Source organism: Ursus maritimus, unplaced genomic scaffold (genome assembly GCF_017311325.1).
Source record: "Ursus maritimus isolate PB19 unplaced genomic scaffold, ASM1731132v1 scaffold_7, whole genome shotgun sequence".
In the NCBI taxonomy this organism is placed as follows: domain Eukaryota; kingdom Metazoa; phylum Chordata; class Mammalia; order Carnivora; family Ursidae; genus Ursus; species Ursus maritimus.
The window spans coordinates 39,905,037-39,921,095 of NW_024426885.1; the positions used below are offsets into that span (position 1 = coordinate 39,905,037).

General features: G+C 41.8%; 2 protein-coding genes across 2 annotated transcripts in view; one reads left to right on the forward strand and one right to left on the reverse strand.

Moving 5' to 3' along the window:
* The window catches only part of LRRC18 (leucine rich repeat containing 18), a 30,140-nt gene extending 17,122 nt beyond the window's left edge, over positions 1-13,018 (forward strand). The window contains exon 4 of the mRNA XM_040624185.1: positions 12,007-13,018. Coding sequence (XP_040480119.1) covers positions 12,099-12,866 — 768 coding nt within the window. The 5' untranslated portion in view covers positions 12,007-12,098 and the 3' untranslated portion in view covers positions 12,867-13,018. The remainder of the gene's footprint in view (positions 1-12,006) is intronic.
* The window catches only part of WDFY4 (WDFY family member 4), a 282,866-nt gene that overhangs the window by 54,219 nt on the left and 212,588 nt on the right, over positions 1-16,059 (reverse strand). The window lies entirely within an intron of this gene.

The following is a 16,059-nucleotide window of genomic DNA, read 5'->3' on the forward strand; positions in this document are numbered from 1 at the left end:
TGCTCTAAGGGCTGAGCATGTCTGTGTCGGATGGCGAGGGGGTGGAGAGCATCATGTGATTGACACATGGGGATGGCCTGTTGTCTGGGAAGATCGGACGTGCGTCTTACAGGGGTTAGATTTTACAGCGAGCCCACACAGTGAAAATCAAACTTCTGGTGGTCTGCATACAGCCTCGCAGGACCCCTACACAGCCAGCAGGCCCCCACGGCAGAAGAGGGCCCCGAGTCTCTGGTGAGCACCTGGGAATGCAGTGGGCTGACATTTCCCGGCCACGCTGGATGAAAAATCTGTATCTTTACTTTCTTGACACATTCATTGTGGCCAGAAGCTCACACTATGGGGGTCCTGGGGGAGTAGTGTGGCTGAGGGACAACAGATTCCAAAGCCAACAGCACACTTTTTGGGGGACATGAGGGACAAGCAGCTTTAATTTCTGTTCCAGGTGTATTTCACCCTGGAAATGCTAGGATTCCAGAACGCCACCTTCTCCTTGGAGTCAGGGGGCTGGCAATGTGCCCCCCAGGATAAGCGTTGCCTACTGCTACAGCAAAGGCAACAGTAGAAAGAGAAAAGAAAGGCAGCATAGTAGAGCACAAAGATCCTAAGCTTTGGTATCGGACATACCTAGGTTTGCTTTGGCTGTGCTGTGTTGTCTGTGTTACCTTGGGAAAGTCATTTGACTTCTCTGAGCCTCAATTCTCTTATTCTAAAGATAAGAATGACACTTTGCATGGTTGCTGTGGAGACAGAGGAAGGGCCCCACCGCAGGTCTGCAATCGTTACTTTGGTACATGTCACCTGAGTGAATGATATTGAGTGGATCTTCTGATGTCGTCAGGGAACTCCCCCAGTCATGGGGTCCCTGTAAGACCCCACTCCTGCTGTCTGCATCTCTCTCCATCAACTGTGCCACATGTGCAGTGGAGCTGCTGCTCTGAGCTTCACAGACATCTTTCTGCCTCCAGGTTGTCCCCTATCCCTAGCGATCTGTCTCTCTGCCCACAGGAAAGAGGGACTCAACCTAACACAGCTGGGGGCAGGGATGGAAAACACAAAAGCACTTCATGTTTACACCCCCATGAGCCGATACTCTGGAAACCAGCTAACACGGTAAAGCAGTAGGCGAGCGCACAGTTCCTGGCCAGGAGGGGGCACTAGACAAATGGTAATTCTTTCCCCCAGGGCAGCCTCGGCCCCAGTCAAATGTTAGTGCCCATTTTAGAGCCCTGGCCAGCGGTTCCAGACAGATGCACTCCACGGGCGGCCCCACAGTGACCACCCACATCTCCACCTGCCACCTGGCTGCTTATGAGAAGGTACAGCACGTTTGGGGAAGGGGTGGAGGGCACAGGCAATGATTTGAAGCCGCGTGAGTAGTCACAACGGAGGTGAGGCTGGCCTCTTACGTGTCCAGTGAATGGGTCTTATCAAAGTCAGGAGAGAGTAAGCGCAGTGCCATTGGAATGAGTGATTCTACTGAAGGAAGTTTACATTATTTTCCCTTAAGAGATGGCCCTCAAGCAAAAGATATTTCTCACCCATACAGCATGAAAAGTTAGCTCCAAACACTGGCTGGGAAACAGCAGTGACTTTTGGGGTTTCAGTTGTACAGTGTGCCTACCCTGTGTCTCAATGCATTAGTCAAAAGAGTGAAATAATTATTGTGAGATCACATTAGCAAGATGTTAAAAGATATCAGATATATACAAAGTCAGTCTTAATTAGAAATGTAAAGACACATGAGTGTGAGGCACAGGATAAATTCTATTATCATAGTGGTGATAACAATCTTAAAACTAAAAAATTGCCTGCAAATATTTTGATGGCACTAAAATATAGGTTGCCGTTATGTTTTTAATTTAGATATCCATGGGGTGTCCCACCATGCTGTTTGATTCACAATGACTAGATAGAAAAATTAATTAGAAATTAGGATCAACCAACCGGTCCAGTTTTTCCAAAGTATAAAAACCAATTGTTCAAGACGAAAAGACCCAGCACATTTAAGAGCTTCTTGTCTTAGGGCTTCTCAGCTATTCGGATAATATGAAATCTCTTATTTGTCTATCCATTTGTTCATCTTTCTGTCCATCCATCCATCTATCCATCTATCCATTTCTCAATTTATGTCTCCTTCTCCATTTTCCAGCTTCCCTTGTGAGGGTTGTTGGTCCCACTCTGACGTTTTAGGATTCTGTGAATTGATAATATCAGACCATCTAACCAGTTTTTGTTGAATCAAAAGATCATGAGTTTTACACATTTTTGCCCATACTTGTTCTCCTACTCGATGGGCAGAACTGGGCAGGATGCTGACCATTCTGAGTTGAATGAGAGAAGGGTTATTCCTGGTCTTTGGGGGCTTCTGCACTGGTCTGCTTCCAGTGGCACTCAGCAGCTAAGGGGGTCCTGATGGACCCTAAGCAAATACAACACACCCTGTTCTCCATAACCAAGAGCAAGGTCCCCAGCCAGGTAAGCTGATCATGCTTCATCTGGCCTGTGGCTGACTGGGGACCCAGATGTGCTGGGGAGGAGGTGGGGTGCATCATCTTAGCCCCTGCTTTGCCTTGCAGGTAATTCATGAGCAGGCTCAGAACCAATGGGCCTGTTGGAGAGAAGCTCTTTAATGGAGAAGTCCTCTGTGGGCAGCTCCATGCTGCTGCCTTCCCATGATTCATCAGCACTGGAGGGCTTCTTCTTCTTTTTTTTTTTTTAAGTATTTTATTTATTTATTTGACAGAGATAGAGACAGCCAGCGAGAGAGGGAACACAAGCAGGGGGAGTGGGAGAGGAAGAAGCAGGCTCATAGCAGAGGAGCCTGATGTGGGGCTCGATCCCATAACGCCGGGATCACGCCCTGAGCCGAAGGCAGGCGCTTAACCGCTGTGCCACCCAGGCGCCCCTGGAGGGCTTCTTATAAGGGTGTGGATAGGTTCTGGGGAGCAGGCTCAGCAGGGCTCACCTAGGTGGGTCTTCAGTCTATGGGAAGCATCCTTCTCATCCAGGGCCCGTCTAGCCCATGCTTATTGTGTTTGAGCTGAACTTTATCTTGAATATAAGAAATACAAAAGACAGCCCAAAGTTTGGGGAGCTCAGGAGAATCAGTAACAATCTAGGTTTTAGATCTTTGAGCTTGGGGACTGGCCTTTTTTATTGCTCACCTGTGTAGCACCTACTAGGCTCTCAATATACTTACTCGGTGAGTGAACAAATGAATGAATGCAGGAATAAGCACATCGATTTGGCTTAAACTAGTCCCAAAGGACTAATACAAGGATCATGAACAAAGGAAATTTTACTATTTGTTCAGACCCATGGGATAGAATTGCCAAATAAAATACAGAACTATGCAATGTTCGGGGCACACGTAAACTAAAAATAATCTGTTGTTTATCTGAAGCTCAAATTTAGCTGGGAATGGGTAATTTTATTTGCTAAATCTGGCAACCTTACCATGCAGAAAAGTCATTGATAAACATTAAGATCAGAGCACAGGATCCCTTGCTCTTGGGCCATCTTTCTTTAAATTAAGATTTCAACTCAAGTGCAGCTGGACAGTTTCTCTGACATACCACTTTGTGCATACTGTTCCCTGTGCTGATATGCACATATGCCAGAGCAATGCCATATGGTACATATCTGGATGCCCTTTACTGGGCAGGACAGGGCTAAGTGGGGGCATAAAAAGTCACAGACTTCTAAACCAGGCCAAGCAAGCAGCCACAGTGAGAAGGACAGAAACAGAAGTGGAGTCCCACATATTTTTAAGATTTTAAAAAAATTGTAAATTTACGTATGGTAAAATTTCCTCTCTTTTTTAGTGCACAGTTCCCTGGGCTTTTACATATGTGCAGTTTCACATAAGCACCACAGTGAGGATATAGGCAGTTCCAGCATCCCAGAAAGCTCCCTCCTGCTGCTCCCTTGTAGTCAAACCTTCCCCGCCCCTCATCCCTGGCAACCACTCATCTGTTTTCTGTACTATCATTGTGGCTTTTTTAGAATGCTATATCCATGGAACCACTCATCATATAGGCTTCTAAGATTGGTTTCTTCTATTCAGCAAAATGCTTTTGAGATTCATCCAAGTGTTGTATGTATCAATGGATTTGTCCTCTTCCTGTTTAACAGTGTTCCATGATAAGGATATGCCACCATTTCTTCATCCATCCACCCACCAAAAGGTCTTTGGGTTGTTTTCTTCTGGTTTTGGCAATTATGAATAGAGCAGCTAAAACACACACGAGTAAGTTTTTGTGTGAACCTAAAGTTTTGTTTTTCTAGGGTAATTACCTAGTTGGGGGAAATGCTGGGTCATATGGTAAGTATACAGTTCATTTTATAAGAAACTGCCAAACCGTTTTACAGACTAACATTCTGAATTCCCATGAGTGTGGTGGTTGCTCTGTATCCTCATCAAACCTTTGTACTGTATAGATTTTTATGTTTTTTTTTGTTTTTTTATTTTAGACATTCTAATAACTGTGTAGTGGTCTCTGCTTGTGATTTTAATTGGCATTTTCCTCGTGACTAATGATGCTGAGCAACTTGTGGGCTTATTTGCCAACCATGTAACTTCTATGGTGAAAAGTCTTGTCAAATCTCTTGGGCATTTTATTCTTATTGTATTGTTTGTCTTCTTACTGTTGACCTCGAGCTCTTTATAGATTCTAGATAATAGTCCTTTGTAAGACATGTGATTTGTAAATGTTTTCTTCCATTCTGTAGCTTGTCCTTCGATTCTTGATTTTTTTAACAGAGCGGAAATTTTAAGTTTTGTGGAAGTCCAATTTGTCAATATTTTCTTTTATTTTTTTATGGGTTGTACTTTTGCCTAACTCAAGCTTATGAAGATTTTCTTGTATGTTTTCTTTTAGATGTTTCATGGTTTTACACTTTACATTCATATCTGTGATTCATTTTGAGTTAATCTGAGTTAACTTCAATAGTTTGAGATTATTATTTTTTTGTATGTGGGTAACCAATTGTTCCAGCACTATTTGTTGGAAAGTTCATTGTTTCTCCATTGAATTTCCTTTGAACTTTTGTCAAAAGTCATTTGACCATTTGGCTATATTTGGGTGGCTCTATTTCTGGACTGTTTTCTATTCCAATGGTCTGTGTATGTGTCCCTTCACCAAAACTACATGTTGTAATTACACGGTAAATTTTAACACTGGAAGCATGAACCCCTTAACTTCATGTTTTCTTTTTCAGAATTTTTTGGATTTCTAGTTCCTCTTCCTTTCAATATAAATTTTAAAATTTGTTCATTCATGTATACAAATAATCCTACTGGAATTTGCATTGATCTTTAGACCAATTTAATTGGTTAATAGACTTAATGTTAATAGACTTAACGATATTGAGTCTTTCAACTCATGAACATGCTATGTTTCTCAATTTATTCAGATCTTCTTTGCTTTATTGTGTTACTGTTTTGTAATTTTATCATAGAAATCCTGTACATTTTTATTACTTATGTGAAATACACAAAAGTTTTATTTTTTGGAGCGCTATTATTTTTCAAATTTCATATTCCCGTTGTTTATTGCTGGGATAGACAAGATTTTTGTGTGTTAACCGAGGTGTTAATCTTATGTCCTGCAACCTTGCTAAACTCATTAATTACTTCCAAGAGTGTTTTTTAAATTTTGTGGAACTCTCTACGTGGACAAGCAGATGATCTGTAAGGAGAGTTTTATTTCGTTCTTTCCTATCTGTATGCTTTTATTTTTCTTGTGTTACTGCACTGGCTAGAACTTCTGATATGATGTTGAATAGCATACTGAGAGTTCACCTTCTTGCTTTGTTGCCCAACTTAGGGGGAAAGCATTTAGTCTGTCACCAAGTATGATAAAAAATATAGGGTTTGTGTGTGTGTGTGTGTGTGTGTGTGTGTGTGTGTGTGAGTGTGTGTGTGTGTGTGAGTGTGTGTGTGTGTGTATGTGTGTGTGTGTGAGTGTGGGTGTGTATAAGCATTTTATCAGGTTAAGGAAGAGCCTCAGGTTAAGGAAGAGCCTAAACTCTTCCTTAACTCTTTATTACTGGTTTGCTGTCATAAATGGATGTTAACTTTTGTCACAGATTTTTTTTTTAGCATCAGTTGAAATGATCATGTATTTTTTTCTTTTTAGTCTCTTAATATGTTGCATTACATTTATTTCTGAGTATTGAGTCAAACTTGCCTTCCCATTTGGTTGTCATGTATTTTTCTTTTAACATATTGCTAGATTCAATTTGCTAATATTTTATGGAGGATTTTTGTGTCTATGTTCATGAGGAATATTGGTCCATAGTTTTCTTTCTTTATATTGTCTCTGTGTAATTTTAGCATTAGGGGAATGCTGGCCTTAGAAAATAAGTTAGGCATTGCTTCCTTTTATATTTTTTTTCATATTTGATAGCAGCTTTTTTTATTGGTTACAAAACCTAAGCCCATATACAAAATTAGGAACCCATTTAGATGCCTCTTTTGAAAGAACGTCTTAGTCTTTTTTAACTGAGTTTTAAAAAAATAAAAACAATGCAATTTTTCAGAAAAGATCATATAAAATTGGTGTTGTCTTTAAATGTTTGGTAGAATTTGTCAATAAAATTATTTGGGTCTGGAGATTATGGGAGGGAAGGTTTCCAAGTATGAATTCAGTCTCTTTAATAAATATTGGTCTTCATAGTTTCTCTGTTTCTTCATCGGTGAGATTTTTATAGTTTGTGGTTGATAACATCCAATTTTTTTTCTAAGGTTGTTCATATTATTCCCTTATTATTCCTTTTATGTCTGTGGGGTTTTGGTCATTTCCTCTCTTTAATTACTGATATTCATAATATGTGTCTTCTCTCTCTTTTTGCATTGCCAGTCTGGCTAAAGATTTGTCAATTTTACTAATCTCTTCAAAAAAACAGCTTTTAGTTTCATTGATTTTCTCTGTTGTCTTTCTCCTTTCAATTTTATTAATTTCTTCTCTTTCTTTATTATTTACCCTACATGCATGCTTTAGGTTTTTTTGCTATTCTTTGCTAGGTTTTTTTTTTAAAGATTTTATTTATTTATTTGACAGAGAGAGACAGCCAGCGAGAGAGGGAACACAAGCAGGGGGAGTGGGAGAGGAAGAAGCAGGCTCATAGCGGAGGAGCCTGATGTGGGGCTCGATCCCAGGACTCTGGGATCACGCCCTGAGCCCAAGGCAGATGCTTAACCACTGCGCTACCCAGGCACCCCTATTCTTTGCTAGTTTTTTAAGATGGAAGTTTATATTATTGGTTTGAGACCTTTCTTACTTTTTAAAATGTTGCTAGTATGAACATTTAAAGCTATAAATTTCCCTCTAATCACTGCTTTAGTTGCGTACCGCAAGTTTAGATATGTTCTATTTTCATTTTCTTCAGTTCAGGACATTTCCTAATTTACCTTGAGATTTCTTTGACTCAATGAATAATTATAAATATGTGATTGTTAAGTATTTGGAGATTTTTCAGTTGTCATTCTGATATTGATTTCTGATTTAATTCCATTATTTTCAGAGAACATTCTTTACATTATTTTGATTTATTTATAATTGTTAAGGTTTGTTTCATAACCAAGAATATAGTCCATATTTGTGAATGTTCCATCTGCGCTTGGAAAGAATGTGTATACTGTTGCTAGGTAGAATGTTTTATGTGTCAATTAGATCCAGTTGATTAATGGTAATGTTCACTTCTTCTATATTAGCGGCTCTGATCTGGAGGCGATTTTGCCCCCCATTGGGGAGTTGGCAATGTTTGGAGACATTATTGGTTGTTACAACTAGTGGAGAGCTACTTGCACTTAGTGCATAGACTCTTCTGGCCTTCTGCTGCTAAATATCCCACATTGCATGGAACAAGTCTTTTCCGCATCACTGCCCCACCCTTGTTACCCACAAAGAAAATAAAGAATTATCTGGCCCCAAATGTCAATAGAGCCAAGGTTGAAAAGCCCTGTCCTTTGTGATTTTCTGTTTAGTTGTTTTTTTGGTTGAGAGACAAGTATTGATGTCTCCACCTCTAATTATAGATTTGTCCATTTCCTTTTTTCAATTTTATCAGTTTTTATTCTTTTACATCAAAGCTGTGGTCTTAAGTACATATACATTTAGTATTTTTATACCTTCATGGTGAAGTGTCTCTTTTATGTAGTATTCTTCTTAATCTCAGGTAAATTTTCATGCTCTGAAATATATGTTGTCTGATGCTAATAATGTCACTTGTTTCCCTTCAGTGTTTGCATAGTATATCTTTTTTCATTCTTTTAGTTCAACTTACTTTCGTTTATATAAAGTGGATTTCTTATAGATAGCATATAACTGGGTCTTGCTCTTTTATTATCCATTCTGATAATTATACTTTGGATTGTTGTGTTTAGATCATTTTCATTTAATGGAAGTATTGACATGTTTGGATTTAGGTTACCATTTTAATAGTTGCTTTTCTTTTTTTCCATTTTGCCTTTTTTGCTTCCTGTTAGGTTATTTGACTTCTTATTTTTTTAGTTTCATTTTAATGTATATATTTCATTTATTCCTCTGTCTGTCCGTTGTTTTAGTGATCACTCTGGAGATTAAAATATATATACTTAACTTTCCACAGCCTACTTAGAATTAATATTTTACCAAAGCAGTGTAAAAATCTTACCTACCATTTAGGTCCCAATAACTCCCCCCATTATGTTGTAATTGTCGTATGTATTTCATCTACATACATTGAAAACCCCACCTGACAGTGTTACAATTTTTGCTTTTAACTGTCACACATTTTTTAAAAGATCTTAAGAGGAGAAGAGAGGTCTATTATGTTTATCAGATGTTTACCATTTCCATAACTCTTCCTCTATTCCCAAGTCCAAGTTTCTTTCTAACATCATCTCCCTTTCGTCTGAACTTCCCTTAGCATTTCTTGTACAGCAGCTCAGCTAGTAGAAAATCCTTTTATTTTTCATTCATCTGAGGATGTCTTCATTTTGCCTTCATTCATCCAGAACACCTTCATTCCCTGTCTGCCTGACTGTTCCTTACTTTCAGCACTTGAAAACGGTATTTTTCCAGTGCTTCTGGCCCCCATGGTTTCCACTGAGGAACCTACATCCATTCGCATTGCTGGACCCTACAGATAATATGCATTCTCTGGCAGGTTGTGAAGGTGAATTTTTTTGTTTTTAATTTTAAGTAGTTTGATTATATGTCCAAGTGTGGATTTTTTTTAAGCTTATTTGTCCTCTTTGGAGTTCATGGAGCTTCTTTCATCTGTCATTTTTATATCTTTCACCAACAGTTAAAAGTTTTTACCCATTTTTCCTTCAAATATTGCTCTGCACCACAACTTTTTCCTCTCCTTCTTCTAGGATATACCTATATATGGATATTGACATATATGTATTTTAGGAGGCAATCACAGGCTACAAGTTCTGGCACACCTTCTGTAGATTCTGTGGACTATGGTTATAGTGTCCATTCAGTTGTCAAAGAATTTGCAGTGCTATTCAAATCAGTACCTCTCCCTGTGCAGTGGTCTACCTCTCAGCTCAACGTTCAAAGTTTTGGGGTTCACAGTTTGGGATTAGGTACTAAAGATCCTGTTCAGGGCTCTATCCATGCATAGCCATCTCAGTGTGTGTCCAGGGTTCATATACAGCCTAATTAAACCCCTTCCTCTTTACAATCACCCTTTGTGGCTCTAGGAGTGGCCTCTGTCCTTGGTCTTCCGGATAGAAATCTAGGGATTTTTATTTTCTTAATCTGCTGTATACTTCCTGCCACTATTTCTACCTCTGGGGCCAAATGACAGTAGGGTAGAGAGAAAAGAGCAACCTCCATGTCCTTGGGACTGAAGTTTGGTCAGAGACAATGGCCCTCCTCCCTCAGAGTTCTAGCTGCCTGCCTGGCTGACTCTAGTGATACGGGATTGCCTGGGGCTGAGGCAGCAGAGGATGGAAAAAATAAACAGGGAAAAAACCAGGAGATCTCCCTCATTCTCTATAATCCCAAAAGACCCCCTTTCTTGGTTTTGGCCATAGAAAGGGGATTTTCTTTCCATCACCACTGCTGCAAAGTTGGTCTTATTTTGAGTTACTTTTCCAATCTGTCTGATACTGTTTATCATCTTATCCTCAGATATCTTTTTACCTTATTGTTCATCTTATCCTCAGCTTCTCCAGAAGTTCTGTCTGGGGCCTTTAGTTGCGTTCAATAGGTGAGACAAGGGAGGATGCACTTCCTCCATCTTAACTGTGGCTAGAACCCCGGCCTTTGTTTTTAAGCTGCTGTATCCTTTTTCGTTCCTCAACACCGCATGACATAAAAGTTTCAGGAGCGGCAAACACAGTACTGTCCTGGGTAACTAGCCAATTATGCCTGAACATGGCTCGTTCATTGTTTCTAAAGTTACGAGCAGCTTATAGGGCCTGCTTGAAAGAACATCAGTGCTGCTGAGCGCTGAGAATGCTTTCATTGGTTTACCATGGAGATCTCCATCCCAGGATGACTTATGCAGGGTAGGACCCTCTGACCTTAGCTAGGAATGGCAATAGCAGGATTGATAGTAAGCACGTGGAAGGTAAGTTTTACCCAGTTCCTTTTGACACTGAGGATTACTGTATGAGGAAAAAGTGTGATGATAGATTCACATACCCCGATGGCTGGTGCTTCTTGCGTTTTGTAAACCTGGTTCCTGATAAAGGGCCTGAATGATGAACTATATAAACTGCAGGGCATCTCTCCCACTCATCCCTGTGGGGAAATGGAGCTAATGCAAGCACTGTTTCCTGACAGCATGCTTTTGTCCAGAGTGGAACCTTGGTCCAAAATAGGAAATCAGCCAGCAAGAGGCACTAAGTTTTAGAATAGGACAGGACAGTTTGCATCCTCTTCCTAACTAAAGACCATCCTCACTCCCAAGCCTCAGTCTTCTTCTCTTCACAATGGAGATAATCCTATGGATCCTACTGGATTGTTGAAGGTTGCAAGGAATATGTGCAAAGTTCCTGATAATAATATTTAATAGTTAACATTAATCAATCTTTTACTATGTGCCAGGCACTGTTGTAAGCATTTTATAGCTTAGATAATTTACACTCCCCAAGAGCCCTACAAGGGAGCTGTTTTCATAAATGAGAAAACCATGGCACTAAAAATTTAAGAAAATTCTTTAATGCAGATCTAGACTTCTAAGCCAAGTATTCTGAGGCCAGAATCTACCCATGACTCTGTCTATTCTATACTTCTCCATATGGCAGCAGCATAGGTGTTTACACTGGGATTACAGCATGAAGGATGTAAGGGAGGAAGCATAGGGGGTAGGAAGTAGAAAAGACAGCATTCTCTTACTGCCAGGCTCAACCCTCGCTCCTTCGCACTCCTCAGCGAGGTGTAGGCACACACACCCACTTCGGGCTGAGTGAAAGACACTTTCGTGTTGTTCCTTTGCACCGCAATGACAGTAGCTCAGGCCTGATTGGTGCCTCTGGGTCCAGAAGGAAGGTGAGGAGAGATGTAATACATAAGGCATTCTTAACTCCCACCTATTCCCTCATATCCAGGCTATGCTGCTTCTGAGAACTCAGTAGTTCCACCCCTAGGGACTCATGGGATAGCCATAGGGAAACACTAGATTTTTGTGAGGGTCTGGGATGTGGCAGATAGACGAGAACACACGTACACACACACACACACACACACACACACACATGAACCCCTTGGTGGTGGGGGGATACGTTTGAGTCCAGGACAATGGAGAGATTCATATGTCAGGGAATGGTACAGCCAGAGGGGCAGTGAGCATCCTTCAGGCTGACCCTTCAACGCCAAAGGGGACACTGAATTTGCTGAAGATCTTTGGCTAGGTGACTTCTGCTGATGCCCTAATTTCTGTTCACCCTCCTCTTTCTCTCCTTTGATGACTAGTGAGTGAAGCATTACAATCTGGGGGGAGTCTAGTGCCCTCATGTCATCTCCTAACTAGACATCTGTTCTCTTCTTGTCACAGTATATCTAGCAGTTTCTTGTGACTTTTCCCTCAAACCGATCACCAACCAATCAGAACAACACGCTTCAAACACACACCCTTACTAAAAGAACATGGCCAAGGGCGGGAAAGGCCCCAAGGGCAAGAAGATCACCCTCAATGTGGCCAAGAATTGTATCAAAATCACATTTGATGGGAGAAAACGCCTTGACTTGAGCAAGATGGGAATTACCAACTTCCCCAAGTGTATCCTGAGACTGACTGATGTGGATGAGCTCGACCTTAGCCGGAATCTGATCAGAAAAATCCCGGAATCAATCTCCAAGTTCCAGAACCTGCGGTGGCTGGACCTGCACAGCAACTACATCGACAAGCTTCCTGAGTCCATCGGCCAGATGACCACTCTGCTGTACCTCAACGTCAGCAACAACAGGCTGACCACCAACGGGCTGCCTGTGGAGCTCAATCAGCTCAAAAACATCCGCACTGTGAACCTAGGCTTGAACCATCTGGACAGTGTGCCCACCACGCTGGGTGCTCTGAAGGAGCTCCATGAGGTCGGGCTACATGACAACCTGCTGACCAGCATTCCCAAGAGCATCTCTAAGCTCCCCAAGCTCAAAAAGCTCAACACAAAGCGAAACCCCTTTCCCAAGGCAGAGGAGTCAGATACATTCATAGATACCATCAAGAGGCTGGACAACTTATATCTGGTAGAAGAGAAAGATCTGTGTTCGAATTGCCTCAGAAAATGCCAACAAGCCCGGGACAAGCTGAACAAAATCAAGACTATGGCCACAACGGCACCAAGAAAGGCCATCTTTTCCAATCTGGTCTCACCCAACTCCATGGCCAAGGATTCCCAGGAAGATTGGAGGTGACCTGGGACCCTGAGGCAGGAAGGGAAAAGGGAGGGAGGGGAGAAGGCAGGAGGCTGCATCTCCAGGGAATTGTGGGATCCCTCCATTCCTGCAACAGCTCCTCCAGCCAAGCCCATAAAATACCTTTCCCTTCCTCCCTGGCTTGTGATTTTGTTGACCGAAGGGCTTTTAGTTCTTTACCTCTTCTCTCTTCTCTGCATGCAAACATCCACACGTACAGGCACAATGAATCAGAAGAGGGTCATCCATCCGCATTCTTCCCAGAATTTTCCTGCCTACAACCCGTGGCCAGGGCAGCCAATACTGCCAGCACACTCTTAGTCACATTGTCATGCACTTCAGGACTGACTGCCAGTTCCCAAATGTGGAGTTCATTCTGTGGGAATGCTTTGGTTCAGAGCTTTGGAGGTCAAGAATCTCAGAGCATGGATTGGTAGGAGGGCGGAGGGACATTCAGTCTTGGGAAGGTGACAAAACTGAGCTATAGAGATGGGCAGATATTATCATTAAGTGTTGGCAGGTAATATCTTGGGCTGGAACCAGTACTATCTTTTTTTTTTCTCTTGTCTGCACATACACAATTTGTTCTAGGAGCTTTCTAGACTGAATCTGCAAGCTCTTGACTGGCTGTGAACGAATGAGATTGCATTCCCATCTTATTATGTCCAAGTCTTTTCCAGACTCTGGTGGGAGTAAGGAAAGAATGGGTGCAGGTATGGGTTGGTGCAGTCAATAAATAAATACCTTACCAGGCACTGTGCTAGATGCAGGGGCTGTGTCTAGGGGTGGGGGGAGGGAAGCCTGCCTTGTCCTGTGCAGACCAGTTGAAAGAAGACAGAACAGAATGTTATTGTCTGAGAAAGTTAGGAGATCAGGGCCAAGTGGTATGCAGGGCTGGCCTGCAATAGAGAAAAGTCAAAGATTCTAGAGCTGGACAGTTCTAGGTCCAGGATAGCTCTGCTTCTTTCTTTTCATGTCCCTGGACGTCTTGCTTAGCTTTGGTTCCCTCATCTGTAAAGTGGGAGAACACCAGCCCCAGCTGCAAGGGCTGTCGTGCGTCTAAAGCAGAGAGCACACAGAGTACTCAGGAGAAGTCAGTTCTCTGCACAAACCAAAGCTTGGTGCATCTCAGCGCTGAAATACTGCTTTGGACGGTGTCCCTAGTCATACTAGATCTTTGGCAGAACTGACAGTGGTGGAGTCAATTCTCACAGTGGCCGAGAACCTTCCCTGTACTGTTCACTCACACTCACTCATACCTTTGTACTGCCTGAAAGGAAAGGATCAAGGAAGATATATTCAGGAAAACTTTTTTTTTTTTTCCTAATCAAGACTTTCCTATGTTGGTGGCGGGTTTTGCAGTGGTCAGTGGAAAACCAGGGGCATCTGTTAACCCAGTGGGACTAGCTTGTTTCTTTTTCACATGAAAAAGCAAAGCAGACAGCATACTTCATTTCTTCCCTCCTCACTGCTTACTTTCCTTTGTAATGCTTAGCTGTGACAACGCTTTCTCCAAAATCTCCGAAAATACGATTCAAAATTCCCTTTTCAGCTTTTCCCTTTATTAAATGTTTTCCGTTATAAAAATAACAAAACCACAACATAGTTTTAAATATAACTTCTTAAAGTATCCACATCTCTGCAGCGTGAGCCAGCTATAATACTGACAGATTTCCTTACGAGTTATGTTTCTGTATATATTTTTATATGCAGTTAAAATTACGGCATTTACCTCATTTTTATCCTGCTTTGAAATCCATGTTGTTACATGGTCTTAATAACCGTAATTTAAAACATCTGCAAGCCAGTTGAACAAACACACATAAGTTACTATTGGGCATTCAAGTTGTTTCCAGTTTTTCACTAATTGAAGCCATTTTGTGATGAAAGCCTGTATGATGAAAACTTTAAAAACTATTTTACATTGTTTTCTTGGCGCAGCTTCATTATTGCAAATATGTTAAACAGTGTGTTTTTTTAAAAATAATTTTTGATACATGCTATCACACAGTTTACAACAAGATTACACATTTACGTATCTACCAGTAACATATTAGAGAATGTTTCACCGCATCCTGGTAAGCTTTGAGAGTATCATCCTTTACGTTCTCCCTTTTGTTGAATGTCTGAAGTGATTTACTAGAAGCCCTTCCCAAGACTAACGGAGCAGTCGCGTCTATGACGTGTGTGATGAGATGTCATGCCGAAGGCTCAAGAGCCACCACTAGCACGTGGGGGGCCTTGCACATGTCCCTAAGGTAGCCACTCTGCTGTTTTAGCTACTTCATGTCTCACCCAAGAAGTCCAGAACCCGTGCAGGGCATATGATCCAAACAGAGAGTGGTGGCCAGTTATTTGGAACTATCCGTTTTCATTTCTAACCCCTGGAGACACGTTTCCTTTAGAACTGCTGTTCCCCTCTTAGTCACTCAGAGGGATTGGCAGAGAACGGGAATTAAGAAAAAATGCCCCCCTGGGCTGCTAGGCAGGATCTTGTTCTGGACCACAGACCTGCCCCCTACTCCCTCTCCTGCTGTGTCACACCACACTTCCGCTACCACGCCTGGTCCTCAGTACCTCCAGGCATCGATCCCGGATTCACGGCCAAGGGCGCAGTTGGGGTGCAAGACGACATTTCTTTGCCATCGTTGGTCTGGGTGCTTTATAATGCTTTCATTCTCACAGCCATGTCTTAGGAAAGCATTGTAAGTGTGTTGGCCTTCACCAGGACTGATAAATAAATACGCAAGGGGCTTTGATTTGCTGCAGGAGATAGTCACATTAGATATCTTGTTAGCCAGGAAACCCTGGCAGTAGAACGAAGCAAAGAGTGGAGATACAGATGAGTTAGGTGTCATCTTGCACATTTTCTTTCTTTTTTTCTCATCGAGGAAAAGGTTTGATGTTGACATTCTTTCATGCTCTAAAATAGGTCATTTTTCTTTCCTGAGATTTGTATTAAGCCTAAAAACACTTGGTAGGAAAACCCTGGGGTTTCACTTTCCTCAAACAGATCAAAAACCCTATTTAGGCTAAACTAGTCACTGCCCTCTCTGAAAGCCAGGCATGACCTAGGTGACCCCTGTGTGACCTCTGCCCTTGCTGTGTTTTGCCTCCATGACCTGGAGTCATTACCTCAGTCTCCTGTGTCTCCATCCCCAGGATCCGTTCAACATCTCCCTAGAGTAGCTTA